Source organism: Tachyglossus aculeatus, chromosome 21 (genome assembly GCF_015852505.1).
Source record: "Tachyglossus aculeatus isolate mTacAcu1 chromosome 21, mTacAcu1.pri, whole genome shotgun sequence".
NCBI classification, from domain to species: Eukaryota; Metazoa; Chordata; class Mammalia; order Monotremata; family Tachyglossidae; genus Tachyglossus; species Tachyglossus aculeatus.
Window position 1 is genome coordinate 41,766,428 of NC_052086.1, and position 22,919 is coordinate 41,789,346.

Sequence of the window (22,919 nt, forward strand, 5' to 3'; positions counted from 1 at the left end):
GGGATTTGAACCCATGACCTCTGACTCCAAAGCCCGGGCTCTTGCCACTGAGCCACGCTGCTTCTCTATAATGATGGTGTATGTTAAGCACTTACTATGTGCCAAGCACTGTTCTAGACGCTAGGATAGATACAAGGTAATCAGGTTGTCCCTCGTGGGGCTGCCAGTCTTCATCCCCATTTGACAGATGAGGGAGCTGAGGCCCAGAGAAGTGAAGTGACTTGCCTAAGGTCCCACGGCTTAGCCCGTTGTTGGGTCGGGACTGTCTCTATATGTTGCCAACTTGTACTTCCCAAGTGCTTAGTACAGTGCTCTGCACACAGTAAGCGCTCAATAAATACGATTGAATGAATGAATGATAAGCGGCGGAGCGGGGATTAGAACCCACGACCTCTGACTCTCAAGCCCGGGCTCTTTCCCCTAAACCCCGCTGCTTAACCAACACCAGCATTATTATCCAAGTCAGTGAGCCCGTTGTCGGGTTGGGATTGTCTCTATCTGTGGCCGAATTGTACTTTCCGAGCGCTTAGTACAGTGCTCTGCACTCAGTAAGCGCTCAATAAATACGACCGAATGAACAACTAGATCTGTAATTCTATTTATTTCTATGCTCTTGACGCCTTGTCTTCCTGTTTTGTTCTGAGCCCATTGTTGGGTAGGGACAGTCTCTAGATAATAATAGTAATAATAATAATAATGGCATTTATTAAGCGCTTACTACGTGCAAAGCACTGTTCTAAGCGCTGGGGAGGATACAAGGTAATCAGGTTGTCCCACAGGGGGCTCTCACAGTCTTAATCCCCATTTTACAGACGAGGGAACTGAGGCCCAGAGAAGTTAAGTGAAGTTAGTTTAGTGCGAAGCACTGTTCTAAGCGCTGGGGAGGTTACAAGGTGATGAGGTTGTCCCACGGGGGGGCTCACAGCCTTAATTCCCATTTTACAGATGAGGTCACTGAGGCGCAGAGAAGTGAAGTGATTTGTCCAAAGTCACACAGCTGACAAGACCGGCTGTGAGTAGTTGGGGCTGGGGGGGCCCTCCCTTCTCAATCAATCAATCAACCAATCGTATTTATTGAGCCCTTACTGTGTGCAGAGCACTGTACTAAGCGCTAACTGTACTTCCCGCGGGACGCTCAGTACAGGCCAGAGCCCGGCCTCCACGGGGGATCACCAGGAGGAGGGCAGCTTTAAGCGCTTACTACTAATAATAATCACATAATAATAATAATCACTAATAATAACAGCTGACAAGTGGCAGACCCGGGATTCGAACCCATGACCCCTGACTCCAAAGCCCGGGCTCGCTCCACTGAGCCATGCTGCTTCCCTCTAGATGTTGCTCAGTGGCAAGAGCCCGGGCTTTGGAGTCAGAGGTCATGGGTTCGAATTCCGACTCTGCCAATTGCCAGCTGTGTGACTTTGGGCGAGTCACTTCACTTCTCTGCGCCTCCGTTCCTTCATCTAAAAAATGGGGATGAAGACTATTTATTTATTTATTTTACTTGTACGTATCTATTCTATTTATTTTATTTTGTTAATATGTTTTGTTTTGTTGTCTGTCTCCCCCTTCTAGACTGTGAGCCCGCTGTTGGGTAGGGACCGTCTCTAGGTGTTGCCAACTTGTGCTTCCCAAGCGCTCTGCACACAGTAAGCGCTCAATAAATACGATTGATTGATTGATTGACTGCAGCGTGGCTCAGTGGAAAGAGCCCGGGCTTTGGAGTCAGAGTTCATGGGTTCAAATCCCGGCTCCGCCAATTGTCAGCTGGGTGACTTTGGGCAAGTCACTTCACTTCTCTGGGCCTCAGTTCCCTCATCTGGAAAATGGGGATTAAGACTGTGAGCCCCCCATGGGACAACCTGATCACCTTGTAAACTCCCCAGCGCTTAGAACAGTGCTTTGCACATAGTAAGCGCTTAATAAATGCATTATTATTATTATTATTATTGACTGTGAGCCCCCCGATGGACAATCTGATCCCCTTGTAACCTCCCCAGCGCTTAGAACAGTGCTTTGCACATAGTAAGCGCTTAATAAATGCCATTATTATTATTATTATTATTATTATTATTATTATTATTGACTGTGAGCTCCCCAAGGGACAACCTGATCTCCTTGTAACCTCCCCAGTGCTTAGAACAGTTCTTTGCACATAGTAAGTGCTTAATAAATGCCATTATTATTAATGATAATAATTGAGCCCCTGAGCCCCTTCCTTCCTCCCCCTCGTCCCCCTCTCCATCCCCCCATCTTACCTCCTTCCCTTTCCCACAGCACCTGTATATATGTATATATGTTTGTACATATTTATTACTCTATTTATCTTACTTGTACATATCTATTCTATTTATTTTATTTTGCTAGTATGCTTGGTTTTGTTCTCTGTCTCCCCCTTCTAGACTGTGAGCCCACTGTTGGGTAGGGGCTGTCTCTATGTGTTGCCGACTTGGACTTCCCAAGCGCTTAGTACAGTGCTCTGCACATAGTAAGCGCTCAATAAATACGATTGATCAATAACAATGATAATAATGATGGCATTTGTTAAGCGCTAACTGATTGATTGATTGATTGATTATTATTGACTGTGAGCCCCCCGAGGGACAACCTGATCCCATTGTAACCTCCCCGGTGCTTAGAACAGTGCTTTGCAATCAATCAATCAGTCCTATTTATTGAGCGCTTACTGTGTGCAGAGCACTGGACTAAGCGCTTGGGAAGTCCAAGTCGGCAACATACAGAGACAGCCCCTACCCAACAGTGGGCTCACAGTCTAAAAGAAGTAAGCGCTTAATAAATGCCATCACTATCATTATTGTTGCCGACTTGGCCTTCCCAAGCGCTTAGGGTAGTGCTCCTTCCCCAGCTGTGTGACCTTGGGCAAGTCACTTCACTTCTCTGGGCCTCAGTGACCCCCTTCCTTCCTCTCCCCCTCGTCCCCCCACCTTACCTCCCTCCCTTCCCCACAGCACCTGTATATATGGATATATGTTTGTACAGATTTTTTTACTCTATTTATTTATTTATTTATTTAATTTATTTGTACCTATCTATTCTATTTATTTTATTTTGTTAGTATCTTTGGTTTTGTTCTCTGTCTCCCCCTTTTAGACTGTGAGCCCACTGTTGGGTAGGGACCGTCTCTATATGTTGCCAATTTGGACTTCCCAAGCGCTTAGTACAGTGCTCTGCACATAGTAAGCGCTCAATAAATACGATTGATGATGATGATCTGGAAAATGGGGGTTGACTGTGAGCTCCCCGTGGGACAACCTGATCACCTTGTAACCTCCCCAGCGCTTAGAACAGGGCTTGGCACATAGTAAGCGCTTAATAAATGCCATCATCATCCTCCTCATCACCAGTAAACGCTCAGTAAATAGGACTGAGGGGCTTGGGGCGGGCCGGCGGAGGGCTTTGGGGCCCCGCGGAATCCCCAACGAGGGAGCGGGGCGCGGCCCGGCCGGGCCCGGGGGCTGCGAATTGCTCAGCGCTGCCCATCCCACCGCTGCCCGCCGCTCTCCAGTCCCACCCAGGACCCCGAGGACGCCTTCCTCCCCATCCTCATCCTCATCCTCATCCTCATCCTCCTCATCATCATCATCCTCATCATCATCCCCCCCATCCCCATCCTCCTCCTCCTCCTCCTCCCCCGGGCATGGGGGCTGCCCAATCCACCACCGAGGAGATGCGACAACTCGAGGGCAAGACCGGCTGTGAGTAGTTGGGGGGGGGGGGGCCCTCCCTAATCAATCAATCAATCAATCAATCAATCGTATTTATAATCGTATTTATAATTTATATTTATAATTATAATCGGGTGCAGAGCACTGGACTCCCCGCGGGACGCTCAGCACAGGCCGGAGCCCGGCCTCCCCGCGGGATCACCCGGAGGAGGGCAGCTTTAATCAGCCAGTCGATCAATCAATCGATATCATCCTCATCAATCGTATTTATTGAGCGCTTACTGTGTGCAGAGCACTGGACTAAGCGCTTGGGAAGTCCAAGTTGGCAACGTATAGAGACAGTCCCTACCCAACATTGGGCTCGCAGTCTAAAAGGAGGAGACGGAGAACAAAACCAAACATACTAACAAAATAAAATAAATAGAATAGATATGTACAAGTAAAATAAATAGATAAATAAATAGAGTAATCAATCAATCGTATTTATTGAGCGCTTACTGTGTGCAGAGCACTGGACTAAGCGCTTGGGAAGTCCAAGTTGGCAACGTATAGAGACGGTCCCTATCCAGCAGTGGGCTCACAGTCTAGAAGGGGGAGACAGAGAACAAAACCAAACATACTAACAAAATCAAATAAATAGAATAGATATGTACAAGTAAAATAAATAAATAAATAGAGTAATCAATCAATCAATCGTATTTATTGAGCGCTTACTGTGTGCAGAGCACTGGACTAAGCGCTTGGGAAGTACAAGTTGGCAACATATAGAGACAGTCCCTACCCAACAGTGGGCTCACAGTCTAAAAGGGGGAGACAGAGACCAAAACCAAACATACTAACAAAATAAAATAATGTACATATAGCTATAATTCTACTTATAGGATATATTTTTATATATCCTATAGATATATTCTATATCCTATATCCTTTATATATCCTATAGATATATCCTAGATATCCTATAGTTATCTATATATCCTATAAATTATATCTTTATAATTTTATTTATAGTTTTCGAGGAGTTTCTTAAGCGCTTACTATGTGCAAAGCATTCATTCATTCAGTCGTATTTATTGAGCGCTTACTGGGTGCAGAGCACTGGACTAAGCGCTTGGGCAGCCCAAGTTGGCCACAGAGAGGGACGGTCCCTACCCAACAGCGGGCTCACAGTCTAGAAGGGGGAGACGGAGAACAAAACCAAACATACTAACAAAATAAAATAAATAGAATAGATATGTACAAGGAAAATAAATAGAGTAATAAATATGTACAAACATATATACATATATACAGGTGCTGTGGGGAAGGGAAGCTTTAAGCGCCTACTACTACTAATAATAATCAATCAATCGTATTTATTGAGCGCTTACTGGGTGCAGAGCACTGGACTAAGCGCTTACTGGACTCCCCGCGGGACGCTCAGTACATGCCAGAGCCCGGCTTCCACGCGGGATCATCAGGAGGAGGGCAGCTTTAAGCGCCTACTACTACTACTAATAATAATCAATCAATCGTATTTATTGAGCGCTTACTGGGTGCAGAGCACTGGACTAAACGCTTACTGGACTCCCCGCGGGACGCTCAGTACACGCCAGAGCCCGGCCTCCACGGGGGATCACCAGGAGGAGGGCAGCTTTAAGCGCCTACTATTACTAATAATAATCAATCAATCGTATTTATTGAGGCCTTCCCACACTGAGCCCCTTATCAATCGTATTTATTGAGCGCTTACTATGTGCAGAGCACTGTACTGTACACTGTACTGAGCCCCTTCCTTCCTCTCCCCCTCGTCCCCCTCTCCATCCCCCCGTCTTACCTCCTTCCCTTCCCCACAGCACCTGTATATATGGATATATGTTTGTACATATTTATTACTCTATCAATCAATCAATCGTATTTATTGAGCGCTTACTGTGTGCAGAGCACTGTACTAAGCGCTTGGGAAGTACAAGTTGGCAACATATAGAGACGGTCCCTACCCAACAGTGGGCTCATGATGGTATTTGTTAAGCGCTTACTATGTGCAAACCACTGTTCTAAGCGCTGGGGAGGTTACAAGGTGATCAGGTTGGCCCACGGGGGGCTCACAGTTTTAATCCCCATTTTACAGAATTTTATATTTTACTAGGTGCTAAGCACCTTTCTAAGTGCTGGGGTAATCATCATCATCATCAGAAGAATGATAATGATGATGTTTGTTGAGCTCTCATTAGGTGCCAAGAACTTTTCTATTAATTATTAATAGAATTATTATTATTATTTTCTATTTATTATTATTATTAATAATAATGATGGCATGTATTAAGCACTTACTATGTGCAAAGCACTGTTCTAAGCGTTGGGGAGGTTACAAGGTGATCAGGTTGTCCCACGGGGGGCTTAATAATGATAATAATAATAATAATAATAATGGCATGTATTAAACGCTTACTATGTGCAAAGCACTGTTCTAAGCGTTGAGGAGGTTACAAGGTGATCAGGTTGTCCCACCGGGAGCTCACAGTCTTAATCCCCATTTTACAGATGAGGTCACTGAGGCCCAGAGAAGTGAAGTGACTTACCCAAAGTCACACAGCTGACAGAGCTGGGATTTGAACCCATGACCTCTGACACCAAAGCCCGGGCTCTTTCCACTGAGCCACGCTGCTTATAATAATAAGAAGAAGAATGATAATGATGGTGTTTGTTAAGCGCTTACTAGGTGCTGAGCACCTTTCTAAATGCTGGGGTAATAATAGTAAGAAGAAGAATCATAATGATGGTATTTGTTAAGCGCTTACTAGGTGCCAAACATTGTTCTAAGTGCTGGGGTAATAATAATAATAAGAAGAATGATAATGATGATGCTTGCTAAGCACTTACTAGGTGCCAAACACTGTTCTAAAGTGCTAGGGTAATAATAATAATAATAATAAGAATTGTAATGATGGTGTTTGTTAAGCGCTTACTAGGTGCTGAGTACCTATCTTAGTGCTGGGGTAATAATAGTAAGAAGAAGAATCATAATGATGGTATTAGGCGCTTACTAGGTGCCAAACATTGCTCTAAGTGCTGGGGTAATAATAATAATAAGAAGAAGAAGGATAATGATGGTGTTTGTTAAGCGCTTACTAGGTGCTGAGCACCTTTCTAAGTGCTGGGGTAATAATAGTAAGAAGAAGAATGATAATGATGTCATTTGTTAAGCGCTTACTAGGTGCCAAACATTGTTCTAAGTGCTGGGGTAATAATAATAATAATAATAATAATAATAATAATAGTGATGATGGTACTGGGGTAATAATAATAAGAATAAGAATGATAATGATGGTGTTTTTTAAGTGCTTACTAGGTGCCAAGCACTGTTCTAAATGCTGGGGAAATAAGAAGAAGAATGATAATGATGGTAATTCTTAAGCACTTACCAGATGCCAAGCACTGTTCCAAGTGCTGGGGTAATAATAATAATAAAAATGATAATGATGGTATTTGTTAAGCGCTTAGGTGCCAAGCACTGTTCTAAGTGCTGGGGTAGTAATAATAAGAAGAATGATAATGATGGTATTTGCTAAGCGCTTAATAGGTGCCAAGCACTGTTCGATGTACTGGAATTGTAATAATAATAATAAGAAGAAGAATGATGATGAAATGCTGTTAAGCGCTTACTTGGTGCCAAGCACTGTTCTAAGTGTTGGGAGAGTAATAATAATAATAAGAAGAAGAATGATGATGATGATGGTAGTTAAGCATTTACTATGTGCCAAGCACCATTCTAAGCGCTGGGGTAATAATAATAAGAATAATAAGAATGATGATGGTGGTATTTAAGCACTTACTATGTGCCAAGCACCATTCTAAGTGCTGGGGTAGCAATAATAATAATAATAATGGTATTTGTTAAGCACTTACTATGTGCCAAGCACCATTCTAAGTGCTGGGGTAGCAATAATAATAATAATAATGGTATTTGTTAAGCACTTACTATGTGCCAAGCACCGTTCCAAGTGCAGAGGTAATAATAATGATGGTGATGATGGTAGTTGTTAAGCACTTACTATGTGCCAATCACTGTTCTAAGTGCTGGGGTAATGATAATAATAATGATGATGATGGTGGTGGTATTTGTTAAACACTTACTAGGTGCCAAGCACCGTTCTAAGTGCTGGGGTAGTAATAATAATAATAAAAATAATAATGATAGTGTTTGTTAAGCACTTACTATGTGCCGTCTTACCTCCTTCCCTTCCCCACAGCACCTGTATATATGTATATATGGTTGTACATATTTATTACTCTATTTATTTATTTATTTATTTATTTTACTTGTACATTTCTATCCTACTTATTTTATTTTGTTGGTATGTTTGGTTCTGTTCTCTGTCTCCCCCTTTTAGACTGTGAGCCCACTGTTGGGTAGGGACTGTCTCTATGTGATGCCAATTTGTACTTCCCAAGCGCTTAGTACAGTGCTCTGCACATAGTAAGCGCTCAATAAATACGATTGATTGATTGATTGATTGATTGATTGATTGCCAAGCACCGTTCTAAGTGCTGGGGTAATAATAATGATGATGGTAGTTGTTAAGCACTTACTATGTGCCAAGGGTAATGATAATAATAATAATGATGATGGTGGTATTTGTTAAGCGCTTACTAGGTGCCAAGCACCGTTCTAAGTGCTGGGGTAGTAATAATAATAATAAAAATAATAATGATGGTGTTTTTTAAGCACTTACTATGTGCCAAGCACTGTCCTAAGCGCTGGAGAGATGCAGTGCCGGGGGTGGGGGGGTTCCCAGTGAGCATGAAGGGGGTCTTCCCTGCCTGACCAGGATTGACCTTGTTGGCTTCCCTGCTCCCCCACTTGTCTGCTGTGTGACCTTGGGCGGGTCACTTCACTTCTCTGTGCCTCAGTTACCTCACCTGTAAAATGGGGATCAAAACTGTGAGCCCCCCGTGGGACAACCTGATCACCTTGTAACCTCCCCAGCGCTTAGAACAGTGCTTTGCACATGGTAAGCGCTTAATAAATGCTATTATTATTATTATTATTATTATCATTATTATTATTATATCCCCACGGGTTCATGGGGGGTGGGGGAGCGGCCTGGCTGTACATGTGTTCCACATTTGACCCGGTGGACACGTGCCTATATTCATTTAATTCAATTCAGTCGTATTTATTGAGCACTTACTGTGTGCAGAGCACCGGACTAAGCGCTTGTATGTTCATGTGTGTTATTAATAATAATAATAATGGCATTTATTAAGCACTTACTATATATGTACTATACCTGTATATATGTATATGTGTTTGTACGTATTTATTACTCTATTAATTTTTGTTAATTTATTTAAAATCAAAATTTAATTTTTTAAAATTTATTGATTTATGAGTAATTATTATTACTCTATATGTATTTGTACATATTTATTTTATTAATATTTTTGTTTTGTTGTCTGTCTCCCCCTTCTAGACTGTGAGCCCCCTGTTGGGTAGGGACCGTCTCTATATGTTGCCACTTAGACTTCCCAAGAGCTTTTCATTCAATCGTATTTATTGAGCGTTTACTGTGTGCAGAGCACTGTACTAAGCGCTTGGGAAGGACAAGTCGGCAACATCTAGAGACAGTCCCTACCCAACAACGGGCTCACAATCTTAGAAGGGGGAGACAGATGACAAAACAAAACATGTAGACAGGTGTCAAAATCGTCAGAACAAATAGAATTATAGCTAGATGCACATCGAGAAGCAGCGTGGCTCAGGGGAAAGAGCCCGGGCTTTGGAGTGAGAGGTCATGGGTTCAAATCCCAGCTCCGCCAACTGTCAGCTGGGTGACTTTGGGCAAGTCACTTCATTTCTCTGGGCCTCAGTGACCTCATCTGCAAAATGGGGATGAAGACTGTGAGCCCCCCATGGGACAACCTGATCACCTTGTACCCCCCCAAGCACTTAGAACAGTGCTGTGCACATAGTAAGCGCTTAATAAATGCCATCATCATCATTATTATTAACAAAATAAATAGTAAGTATGTACAAGTAAAATAAATAGAGTGATAAATCTGTACAAAGCCCTCTACCCCCATCTTCGCGGAGGCATGAGGGCCCTCCCAGATGGCTGGGAGTACTCCCCCTCCCCATCCCCTCCGCCTTACCTTCTTCCCCTCCCCACAGCACCTGTATATATGTATATATATATATATATTTGTATGGATTTATTACTCTGTTTATTTATTTTATTTGTACATATTTATTCTATTTATTTTATTCAGTTAATATGTTTTGTTTTGTTCTCTGTCTCCCCCTTCTAGACCGTGAGCCCGCTGTTGGGTAGGGACTGTCTCTAGATGTTGCCAACTTGGACTTCCCAAGCGCTTAGTACAGTGCTCTGCACACAGTAAGCGCTCAATAAATACGATTGAATGAATGAATGGAGTGGTCTGTGGGTCATGGGGTCCCCAGAGGCTAGCCAGAGCCACGGGTAGGAGGAGCGATGAAAGACATGCGTCGGGGTTTACACTGTATCCCCAAATCCTCAAAAATAATAATAATAATGATGATGGTATTCGTTAAGCGCTCACTATGTGCCAAGCACTGTTCTACGCGCCGGGGTGGAGACGAGAGAATCGGGTTGGACACAATCCCTGTCCCGCGTAGACCTCACCGTCTCAATCCCCACTTTCCAGATGAGGGAACTGAGGCCCAGAGAGTTGGGGCGACTTGCCCGAGGTCACACAGCAGACAGGTGGAGGAGCGGGGATTAGAACCCAGGTCCTTCTGACTCCGAGGCCTGGGCTCTACCCTGCTATGCTGCCTCTCTTGTGTAAAAGTTACCCGTCCTCCTAGGATGCACAATGTGTGTGTGTATGTGTGTGCAACACCCCGTCTCCATCTCCTCTCGGCTTTACATCGGAGAGGCGGAAGGGAAACTCGTTCTGGGCGGAGAATGTGTCTGCTTATTATTGTATTGTCCTCTCCCAAGCGCTTAGTACAGTGCTCTGCACATAGTAAGTGCTCAATAAATACGATTGACTGAGGGCCGATTCCCTGCAGGCCTGGGACGCTCTGCTCCAAAGCCCCCAGGTCATGGGTCAGAGGTCATGGGTTCAAATCCCTGCTCCACCACTTGTCAGCTGGGTGACTTTGGGCACTTCTCTGTGCCTCAGTTACCTCATCTGTAAAATGGGGATGAAGACTGTGAGCCCCATGTGGGACAACCTGATCACCTTGTAACCTCCCCTGCGCTTAGAACAGTGCCTCGCACACAGTAAGTGCCTAATAAATGCCATCATTATTATTATAATAATTATTATGGGTCATTCATTCATTCAATCAATCATATTTATTGAGCGCTTACTGTGTGCAGAGCACTGTACTAAGCACCTGGCTCTGCCGCTTGTCTGCTGGGTGACCTTGGGCAAGTCGCTTATGTTTGGTTTTGATCTCTGTCTCCCCCTTTTAGACTGTGAGCCCACTGTTGGGTAGGGACTGTCTCTATATGTTCCCAACTTGTACTTCCCAAGCTCTTAGTACAGTGCTCTGCACACAGTAAGCGCTCAACAAATATGATTGATTGATTGATTGATTCTCTGGGCCTCAGTGACCTCATCTGGAAAAGGGGGATTGAGACTGTGAGCCCCACGTGGGACAGGGGGCTGTGTCCAACTCGATTTGCTTGGATTCACCCCAGCGCTTAGTACAGTGCCTGGCACATAGTGCTTCACATATACCAAAAAAAAAAGGAAAAGTACCCTGGGTTCCCACTCGAACTCACAGCAGCTGTGACCTTTGGCGGGCCTGGTCTAGGGGTGTTGGGAATGGGGTGACTTAAAAAGGTGAGGGGTGGGAGAGGAGGAGATGGGGGCCAGAGGGGTAAAGTCTTTTAGACTGTGAGCCCACTGTTGGGTAGGGACTGTCTCTATATGTTGCCAATTTGTACTTCCCAAGCGCTCAGTACAGTGCTCTGCACATAGTAAGCCTCAATAAATACGATTGATAAAGGGGACCAAGCCTAAATCTCCCAGAGAAAGACGCCCAGGGGCCAGTGTACTGATTGTCACTATCGTCGTTCCAGCCAGGAAGAAGATGATGCCAGGTTTTTAGCCTGCGGGCACTTTTGAGCGCACGGGGCAGTGGAGGGATTCCCCTTTCAGTCCCGGGTCTCAGTTCCCTCATCTGGAAAATGGGGATGAAGAATGTGAGCCCCATGTGGGACAGGGACTGTGTCCAACCTAACGTGTATCTACCCCAGTGCTTGGCACATAGTAAGTGCTTAATGAGTCCCGGGCGAGGCCTGGCAGCCCGACTCTGGACTGTCGTTGGCGACCCAAGCTTCCTCCCCGTCATACTGGAAGCAAAAACCATGCCCACCGCCGCTATGGAAAGTGAAACTTAGATTCATTCATTCAATCGTATTTATTGAGCGCTTACTGTGTGCAGAGCACTGTACTGAGCGCTTGGGAAGTACAAGTTGGCAACATATAGAGACGGTCCCTGCCCAACAGCGGGTTCACAGTCTAGAAGGGGGAGACGGACAACAAAACAAGACGTGTTAACAAAATAATACAAATAGATGCCCGGGCTACGGCAGCTCTGCAGCGGGGTCTGGGTGCGAAAGCGGGGGTCTGCCCTGGGGGGTCTGCGACATTGCAGTCATTCCCTCCATCTCCCGAGAATCCAGAGTCCAGAATCCAGGACCTTCCAAGTCTGGGGATTTGGGCCTCCCAGCCAAGGGAGGGCGGTCTGAGGGTTTGGGCCAATAATAACAATTATAATAATAATAATAATAATGGCATTTGTTAAGCGCTTACTATGTGCCAAGCACTGTTCTAAGCGCTGAGGTAAATACAAGGTAAATCAGGTTGTCCCACGGTCTTCATCCCCATTTTACAGATGAGGGAACTGTGGCACAGAGAAGTTAAGTGACTGGCCCAAAGTCACACAGCTGATAAGTGGCTGAGCTGGGATTCGAACCCGTGACCTCTGGCTCCCCAGCCCGGGCTCTTTCCCCTAAGCCACGCTGGTCATGATGGCATTTGTTAAGCGCTTACTATGTGCCAAGCACTGTTGTAAGCGCTGGGGTAGGTACAGGGTCATCAGACTGTGACGTGGCTCAATGGAAAGAGCCTGGGCTTGGGAGTCAGAGGTCATGGGTTCGAATCACAGCTCCACTTAGCTGTGTGACCTTGGGCAAGTCACTTCACTTGTCTGTGCCTCAGTGACCTCATCTGTAAAATGGGGATTAAGACTGTGAGCCCCAAGGGGGACAACCTGATCACCTTGTATCCTCCCCAGCGCTTAGAACAGTGCTTTGCACATAGCAAGTGCTTAACAGATACCACCATTATTATTCTCAGGGTGCCCCACGTAGGGCTCACAGACTTCACCCCCATTTTCCAGCTGAGGGAACAGAGGCCCAGAGATTCATTCATTCATTCAGTCGTATTTATTGAGCGCTTATTGTGTGCAGATCAATCAATCAATCAATCGTATTTATTGAGCGCTTACTGTGTGCAGAGCACTGTACTAAGTGCTTGGGAAGTACAAGTCAGCAACACATAGAGACGGTCCCTACCCAACAGCGGGCTCACAGTCTAGAAGGGGGAGACAGAGAACAGAACCAAACATACTAACAAAATAAAATAAATAGAATAGATATGTACAAGTAAGATAAATAAATAAATAGCAGACAGGTGTTGGAGCTGGGATTCGAACCCATGACCTCTGACTCCAAAGCCCGGGCTCTTGCCCCTGGGCCACGCTGCTTCTCTAAGGATGAAGATGAAGGAACTGAGGCCCAGAGAAATGAAATGACTTGCCCGAGGTCAAACATCTGGCGAGCGGCAGATGTGAAGTGACTTGTCCAAGGTCACACAGCAGACAAGTTGTAGGGCCGGGACTAGAACCCACAACCTCTGACTCCCAAGCCCGGGCTCTTTCCACTAAGCGGCGATGGAGGGAGAGGCGGGGGTGGGGGCCCAGGCCCCGCTGGCTGCATGAGGTCAGTTGGAGGCTCCTTGTAAAAATAAATAATTTAGGCCCGGATTCCAGTGATGTGGTTCTCATAGCAACCGCGGCCTCATCCCCGGGGGTTAAAAGAGGACGAGGGTTGAAGGACAGGGTGGCTGGGAAGCCAAGTTTGGAAAAAGATGGATTTTGGTCACAGCTGGGAGGGGAGAAGCCAATCTTTCTTCCAGCTGGAGGAGGAGGAAGGAGGAGGGAGAGGCAGATGGGCCGACGGACAGAAGCTCCACGTTTGGGATTATTTATTTATTTATTTTTATTTTACGGCATTTGTTAAGCGCTTACTATGTGCAAGGCACTGTTCTAAGCGCTGGGGAGGTTACAAGGTGAGCAAGTTGTCCCTCAGGGGGCTCACAGTCTTCATCCCCATTTTACAGATGAGGTAACTGAGGCACAGAGAAGTTGAGTGACTTAACTGGTCACTTAGCTGGTCCCTGGGGGGCTGTCTGATAGGGTGTAATAATAATAATAATGGCATTTATTAAGCACTTACTATGGGCCAAGCACTGTTCTAAGCGCTGGGGAGGTACAGGGTGATCGGGTTGTCCCACCGGAAGCTCACAGTCTTAATCCCCATTTTCCAGATGAGGTCACTGAGGCCCAGTGAAGTGACTTCCCCAAGGTCGCCCAGCTGACAATTGGCAGAGCCGGGATTTGAACCCTTGACCTCTGACTCCAAAGCCCGGGCTCTTTCCATGCTGCTAGAGTGGCTAGGGCCCGGCCCTGGCAGTCAGAAAGTCATGGGTTCTAATCCGGGCTCTGCCTCTTGTCAGCTGTGTGACCTTGGACAAGTCACTTCACTTCTCTAGGCTTCAGTTACCTCATCTGTGAAATCGGGATGAAGACTGTGAGCCCCACGTGGGACAACCCTATCACCTTGTATCTACCCCAGCACTTAGAACTTGGCACATATTAAGCGCTTAACAAATGCTATCATTATTATTTATTGTTGTACTCTCCCAAGCGCTTTACACACAGTAAGTGCTCAATAAATATGATCGAATGAATGAATGGACTGTAAGCTCACTGTGGGCAGGGAATATATGTGTGATATATTGGACTCTCCCAAGAGCTTAGTACAGTCCTCTGCACACAGGAAGTGCTAAATAAATATGATTGAATGAATGAATGAATAAATAGACTGAAGCTCATTATGGGCGGGGAATGTCACATATTGGACTCTCCCAAGAGCTTAGTACAGAGCTTAGAGAAGCAGCGTGGCTCAGTGGAAAGAGCCCGGGCTTTGGAGTCAGAGGTCATGGGTTCAAATCCCGGCTCCGCCACCTGTCAGCTGGGTGACTTTGGGCAAGTCACTTCACTTCTCTGGGCCTCAGTTCCCTCATCTGTAAAATGGGGATTAATCAATCAATCAATCACATTTATTGAGCGCTTACTGTGTGCAAAGCACTGTACTAAGCGCTTGGGAAGTCCAAGTTGGCAACATATAGAGACAGTCCCTACCCAACAGTGGGCTCACAGTCTAAAAGGGGGAGACAGAGAACAAAACCAAACATACTAACAAAATAAAATAAATAGAATAGATATGTACAAGTACAAGTACAAGATTAAGACTCTGAGCCCCCCGTGGGACAACCTGATCACCTTGTAACCTCCCCAGCACTTAGAACAGTGCTTTGCACATAGTAAGCGCTTAATAAATGCTATCTTTATTATTATTATTATTATTACAGTGCTCTGCATGCAGTAAGTGCTAAATAAATGACTGACCGACCGACCAACCGATTTTTTTTTTTAATGGCGTGGGTTAAGCGCTTACTTTGTGCCGCACACAGTTCGAAGCTCTGGGATATCATCATCATCAATCGTATTTATTGAGCGCTTACTATCATCATCATCATCATCATCAATCGTATTTATTGAGCGCTTACTATGTGCAGAGCACTGTACTAAGCGCTTGGGAAGTACAAATTGGCAACATATGTGGGCTCACAGTCTAAAAGGGGGAGACAGAGAACAAAACCAAACATACTAGCAAAATAAAATAAATAGAATAGATATGTACAAGTACAAGATTAAGACTGTGAGACCATCTGGTTTCTCTCCCAGCACTCAGCCCAGTGTGCGGCCTGTACGAAGCGCTTGCTGGACGTGAGGGGCTGAATGAATCATCATCATCAATCGTATTTATTGAGCGCTGACTGTGTGCAGAGCACTGTACTAAGCGCTTGGGAAGTACAAATTGGCAACATATAGAGACAGTCCCTACAGGGGCTGAATGAATGACCCGTGTCTGGAGGCTGAGGCAATGGTGGGCCCAGAGGCCGCCGGCCCAGTTGCCCAGGGAGGAGGAGGAAGAGGAGGAGGCCAGCGAGTGGGGCCGGCATTGGAGTGGAAAGTGGGGGGCTGAAATCTTGGGGAGCCCGTCGTGGCCACCTGGGGCACCTGGTGGGAGGCATTGTGGGGTATTCTATTTATTTTATCATCATCATCATCATCATCAATCGTATTTATTGAGCGCTTACTATGTGCAGAGCACTGTACTAACCACTTGGGAAGTACAAATTGGCAACATATAGAGACAGTCCCTACCCAACAGTGGGCTCACAGTCTAAAAGGGGGAGACAGAGAACAAAACCAAACATACTAACAAAATAAAATAAATAGGATAGATATGTACGAGTAAAATAAATAGAGTAATAAATATGTACAAACATATATACATATATACAGGTGTTGTGGGGAAGGGAAGGAGGTAAGATGGGGGGGATGGAGAGGGGAATCTCATCGCTTATCTTCATCGCCCTGACTTGCTCCCTTTGTTCATTCCAGTTCCCAATCCCAAAGACTTATGTACGTGTCGGTAATTGATTTATTCGTATTAATGTCTGTTTCCCCACCTCTAGACTGTAAGCTCATTGTGTGGACGGGGCATGTGTCCATTTATTTTATTTTGTTAGTATGTTTGGTTTTGTTCTCCCTCTCCCCCTTTTAGACTGTGAGCCCGCTGTTGGGTAGGGACTGTCTCTATATGTTGCCAACTTGTACTTCCCAAGCAGTTAGTACAGTGCTCTGCACACAGTAAGCGTTCAATAAATACGATTGATGATTGATTGAGAGGTGGGGGGATGAGTTTGGGGGTGTGGGGCCTGTGGCTCTACTTCTGGAGGGCCACAACACAAACGATCCCCTAATCCCTCTCTCCCTTCCTCTATTTCCCTCTCCCCCCTTCCCTTCCTCTCTCACCACCTGCCCTCTGCCCGTCCGTCTGTCCGTCCGTCCATCTGGCCGGCCGTCCTGCCCACTCTTCTAGTCTCTTCTGAGCAGATTGAGCAGCTCCGCCGGAGATTCAAGCAGTTAAGCGGGGACCAGCCCACCATCCGGTAGGCCTCTGTCGGGGCTGGGCTGGGCGCCTCTCGGGGGGCTGGGCTGGGTGACTCTGAGAGGGCTGGAGCCCCCTGAGAGGGTTGGACACCCCTGAGAGGGCTGGGCACCTCTGTGGGGGCTAGGCTGGGCACCGCCTAGGAGGCTGAACATCTCCGTGGGGCCTGGGTTGGGCACCTCTGAGGAGGCTGGGCTGGGCGCCTCTGAGGGGGCTGGGCTGGGCGCCTCTGAGCGGGCTGGACTGGATGCCTCTGAGAGGTCTGGACCCCCCTGAGAGGTTTGGACACCTCTGAGGGGGCTGGGCACCTCTGTGGGGGCTAGGCTGGGCACCTCCTAGGAGGCTGGACATCTCCATGGGGCCTGGGTTGGGCGCCTCTGAGGAGGCTGGGCCGGGCGCCTCTGGGAGGGCCGGGCTGGGCGCCTCTGAGGGGGCTGGACTGGATGCCTCTGAGAGGTCTGGACCCCCCTGAGAGGTTGGACACCTCTGAGGGGGCTGGGCACCTCTGTGGTGGCTAGGCTGGGCACCTCCTAGGAGGCTGGACATCTCCATGTGGCCTGGGTTGGGCGCCTCTGAGGAGGCTGGGCCGGGCGCCTCTGGGAGGGCTGGGCGCCTCTGAGGGGGCTGGACTGGATGCCTCTGAGAGGGCTGGACCCCCCTGAGAGGGTTGGACACCTCGGAGGGGGCTGGGCACCTCTGTGGGGGCTAGGCTGGGCACCTCCTAGGAGGCTGGACATCTCCGTGGGGCCTGGGCTGGGCAACTCTGAGGAGGCTGGGCTGGGCGCCACTGGGAGGGCTGGGCTGGGCACCTCTGAGGGGGCTGGGCTGGGTCCCTCTGAGAGGGCTGGACCCCCCCTGAGAGGGTTGGACACCTCTGAGGGGGCTGGGCACCTCTGTGGGGGCTAGGCTGGGCACCTCCTAGGAGGCTGGACATCTCCGTGGGGCCTGGGTTGGGCGCCTCTGAGGAGGCTGGGCCGGGCGCCTCTGGCAGGGCCGGGCTGGGCGCCTCTGAGGGGGCTGGACTGGATGCCTCTGAGAGGGCTGGACCCCCCCTGAGAGGGTTGGACACCTCTGAGGGGGCTGGGCACCTCTGTGGGGGCTAGGCTGGGCACCTCCTAGGAGGCTGTAGATCTCTGTGGAGGCTGGGCTGGGCACCTCTGGGAGGGCTGGACTGGGCGCCTCTGAGCAGGCTGGGCTGGGTGCCTCTGAGAGGGCTGGACCCCCCTGAGAGGGCTGGGCACCTCTGTGGGGGCTAGGCTGGGCACCTCCTAGGAGGCTGGACATCTCCGTGGGGCCTGGGCTGGGCACCTCTGAGGAGGCTGGGCTGGGCAGGGCACCTCTGAGGGGACTGGACTGGGCACCTCTGAGGGGTTGGACTGGGTGCCTGAGGCTTCCTCTCCCTCCTTCCCCACCCCTCTGCTCCCTCTTCCCTTACCTCCCTCTTTCCCTACCCCCTTCCCTCCACCCCACACCCGGACATGGGTTTGTTTCCAGATTTAACACAATTGCTGCTGCAGGGCAGGGACAGAGACACAGGGAGAGAGACAATGGCTGTGCCCACATCCACGCCTGCCCGTGCCAGAGAGCGGAAGGAGAGGCAGGGTTGCAGGGTTGCCAGGGACAGAGCTGGACGGTGGCACTAATCTGGAGCCCCTCCTCCCGCCCCTCCATTTCCTGGGGCATCCCGGGACACCCGGGCGTGGAAAGAGAAGCAGCATTGCTCAGTGGAAAGAGCCCTGGCTTTGGAGTCCGAGGTCAGGGGTTCAAATCCTGACTCCACCAATTGTCAGCTGTGTGACTTTGGGCAAGTCACTTCACTTCTCTGGGCCTCAGTTCCCTCATCTGTAAAATGAGGATTAAGACTGTGAGCCCCCGTGGGACAACCTGATCACCTTGTAACCTCCCCAGCGCTTAGAACAGTGCTTTGCACATAGTAAGCGCTTAATAAATGCCATTATTATTATTATTAAAGAGGGGGCAGCGCCCTGGGCTTTGGGCAAGTCACTTCACTTCTCTGTGCCTCAATTACCACATCTGTAAAATGGGGATAAAGACTGTGAGCCCCCAATGGGACAACCTGATCACCTTGTAACCTCCCCAGCGCTTAGAACAGTGCTTTGCACATAGTAAGTGCTTAATAAATGCCATTATTATTATTATTATTATCATTAAAGAGGAGGCAGTGCCCTGGGCTTTGGGCAAGTCACTTTACTTCTCTGTGCCTCAGTTCCCTTATCTATAAAATGAGGATTAAGACTGTGAGCCCCCCGTGGGACAACCTGATCACCTTGTAACCTCCCCAGCGCTTAGAACAGTGCTTTGCATGTAGTAAGCACTTAATATATGCCATTATTATTATTATTATTATTATTAAAGAGGGGGTAGTGCCCTGGGCTTTGGACAAGTCACTTCACTTCTCTGTGCCTCAGTTACCTCATCTGTAAAATGGGGATAAAGACTGTGAGCCCCCCGTGGGACAACCTGATCACCTTGTAACCTCCCCAGCGCTTAGAACAGTGCTTTGCACATAGTAAGCACTTAATAAATGCCATTATTATTATTATTATTAAAGAGGGGACAGTGCCCTGGGCTTTGGGCAAGTCACTTTACTTCTCTGTGCCTCAGTTCCCTCATGTGTAAAATGAGGATTAAGACTGTGAGCCCCCCGTGGGACAACCTGATCACCTTGTAACCTCCCCAGCACTTCAAACAGTGCTTTGCACGTAGTAAGCACTTAATAAATGCCATTATTATTATTCTTATCATTAAAGAGGGGGCAGTGCCCTGGGCTTTGGGCAAGTCCCTTTACTTCTCTGTGCCTCAGTTCCCTTATCTATAAAATGAGAATTAAGACTGTGAGCCCCCCGTGGGACAACCTGATCACCTTGTAACCTCCCCAGCGCTTAGAACAGTGCTTTGCACATAGTAAGTGCTTAATAAATGCCATTGTTATTATTATTATTATTATTAAAGAGGGGGCAGTGCCCTGGGCTTTGGGGGATCTGGACAGTGGCTGCCAAAGCTAATCTGCAGCCCCTCCAACCGTCCCGCCGCCCCCCATAGCAAGACCTAGCGGATAGAGCCCAGACCCGGGAGTCAGAAGGTCGTGGGTTCTAATCCTGCCTCTGCCACTTGTCAGCTGTGTGACTTTGGACGAGTCGCTTCACTTCTCTGAGCCTCAGTTCCCTCATCTGCAAAATGGGGATGAAGACTGTGAGCCCCACGAGGGACAGGGACTGAGGCCTACCAGACTTGTTTGTATCCACCCCAGCGCTTAATCCGGAGCCTGACACATACTAAGCACGTAACAAATACCACAATAATCATTATTGTTATTATTCCTACTCATTCATTCATTCAGTCATTCATTCGTATTTATTGAGTGCTTACTGTATGCAGAGCACTGTACTAAGCGCTTGGGAAGCCCAAGTTGGCAACATATAGAGATGGTCCCTACCCAACAGTGGGCTCACAGTCTAGAAGGGGAAGACAGAGAACAAAACATAATGTATTTACAAAATAAAATAAGTAGAATAAATATGTACAAGTAAAATAAATAAATAGAGTAATAAATACGTACAAACATATATACTGGTGTTGTGGGGAAGGGAAGGAGGTAAGGCGGGGGGATGGAGGGGGGTGGAGGGGGAGAGGAAGGAGTGGGCTCGGCTTCCTGGAGTCATGTTTATTGAGCGCTTATTGCATGCAAAGCACTGTACTAAGCGCTTGGGAGAAGACAGTAGAACAATAAATAGACACATTCCCAGTCCACAACCTGCTTACAGCCTAGAGGGCGAGACGGACATAATAAAAAATCAATAAATCGGTGACAATGCTTAGGAAACATTCAATCAGGCCTCGTTCTGTACACCCTTCTCCCGTTTCCCCCCTAGATATCACACACTGATTGCCCCCCAATAATAATACTAATGATGGCATTTATTAAGCGCTCACTATGTGCCAAGCACTGTTCTAAGCACTGGGGAGGTTACAAGGTGATCAGGCTGTCCCCCGGGGGGGCTCACGGTCTTAATCCCCATTTTACACACGAGGTAAGTGAGGCCCAGAGAAGTGAAGTGACTTGCCCAAAATCACACAGCTGACTATTGGTGGAGCCGGGATTTGAACCCCTGACCTCTGACTCCAAAGCCCGGGCTCTTTCCACTGAGCCACGCTGCTTCTCTGTTAATAATGATGGCATTTGTTAAGCGCTTACTATGCGCAAAGCACTGTTCTAAGCTCTGGGGAGGATACAAGGTGATCAGGGTGTCCCACGTGGAGCTCACAGTCTTCATCCCCATGGGATTTGAACCCGCGACCTCTGACTCCACAGCCGCTGGAATTTCTTGTCACCTCCTTCCCCGGCCCCACGCTCACGCCCTCCCTGTTGACATCCGGCAGACCGCCACTCTCCCCGTCTCCAGTGAAAGCCCGCCGCCTCCAGGAAGCCATCCCTGATTAATTGCTCATCTCCTCGCCATCTGTCCCCCGTAACTGCGTGTTTGTGTGGAGGGGTGTGCATAGACACACGAGCAAATGTGGTGTGCATAGACACACGAGCAAATGTGTGCCGGGAGAACTGCCGTGGGACAACCTGATCACCTTGTAACCTCCCCAGCGCTTAGAACAGTGCTTTGCACATAGTAAGCGCTTAATAAATGCTATTATTATTATTATTATTATTATTATCATTATTATTATTATTATTATTATGAGGGGCCTACTTGGCAGCAGGAAAATTTCCCTCTCCATCTGTCCACCCACTAGGGTGTCAGCAGCTGGGGGGACAGTGGAAGTCTTCCCTGACAGTGCCTCCCTTTCCTCTTCTCCCACTCCCTCCTACGACGCCCTGACTCCCTCCCTTTATTCCTCGCCCCACACCACTTATGTCCCTGTCATAAAATAATAATAAAAATAAAATAATGGCGGCATTTATTAAGCGCTTACTATGTGCAAATCCATCAATCGATCAATCAATCATATTTATTGAACGCTTCCTGTGTGCAGAGCACTGGACTAAGCGCTTGGGAAGTCCAAGTTGGCAACTTCTAGAGACGGTCCCTACCCAACAGTGGGCTCACAGTCTAGAAGGGGGAGACAGAGAACGAAACAAAACATATTAACAAAATAAAATAAATAGAATAGATATGTACCAGTAAAATAAATAAATAGAGTAATAAATACATACAAACATATATATCAATCAATCAATCAATCGTATTTATTGAGCGCTTACTGTGTGCAGAGCACTGTACTAAGCGCTTGGGAAGTACAAGCTGGCAACATACAGAGACAGTCCCTACCCAACAGCGGGCTCACAGTCTAGAAGGGGGAGACAGAGAACAAAACCAAACATACTAACAAAATAAAATAAATAGAATAGATAGGTACAAGTAAAATAAATAAATAAATAGAGTAATAAATATGTACAAACATATATACATATATACAGGTGCTGTGGGGCACTGTTCTAAGCGCTGGGGAGGTTACATGGTGATCAGGTTGTCCCATGGGGGGCTCACAGCCTTAACCCCCATTTTACAAATGAGGGAACTGAGGCACAGAGAAGTTAAATGACTCACCCAAAGTCACAGAGCTGACAATTGGCAGAGCCAGGATTCGAACACATGACCTCTGACTCCAAAGCCCAGGCTCTTTCCACTGAGCCAGGCTGCTTCTCTTTTAATAATGATGGCATTTGTTAAGCGCTTACTATGTGCAAAGCACTGTTCTAAGCTCTGGGGAGGATACAAGGTGATCAGGGTGTCCCATGTGGAGCTCACAGTCTTCATCCCCATTTTAAAGATGAAGTAACGGATGATGATGATGATGACATTTATTAAGTGCTTACTATGTGCAAAGCACTGTTCTAAGCGCTGGGGAGGTTACA

At 47.3% G+C, this 22,919-nt stretch overlaps 1 protein-coding gene across 1 annotated transcript in view; it reads left to right on the forward strand.

The window, feature by feature from the left end:
* The first annotated feature begins 3,578 nt into the window (after positions 1 to 3,578).
* The window catches only part of TESC (tescalcin), a 37,581-nt gene continuing 18,240 nt past the window's right edge, over positions 3,579 to 22,919 (forward strand). The window contains exons 1-2 of the mRNA XM_038763439.1: positions 3,579 to 3,716; positions 16,961 to 17,030. Of these exons, the coding sequence (XP_038619367.1) occupies positions 3,659 to 3,716; positions 16,961 to 17,030 (128 nt within the window). The 5' untranslated portion in view covers positions 3,579 to 3,658. The remainder of the gene's footprint in view (positions 3,717 to 16,960; positions 17,031 to 22,919) is intronic.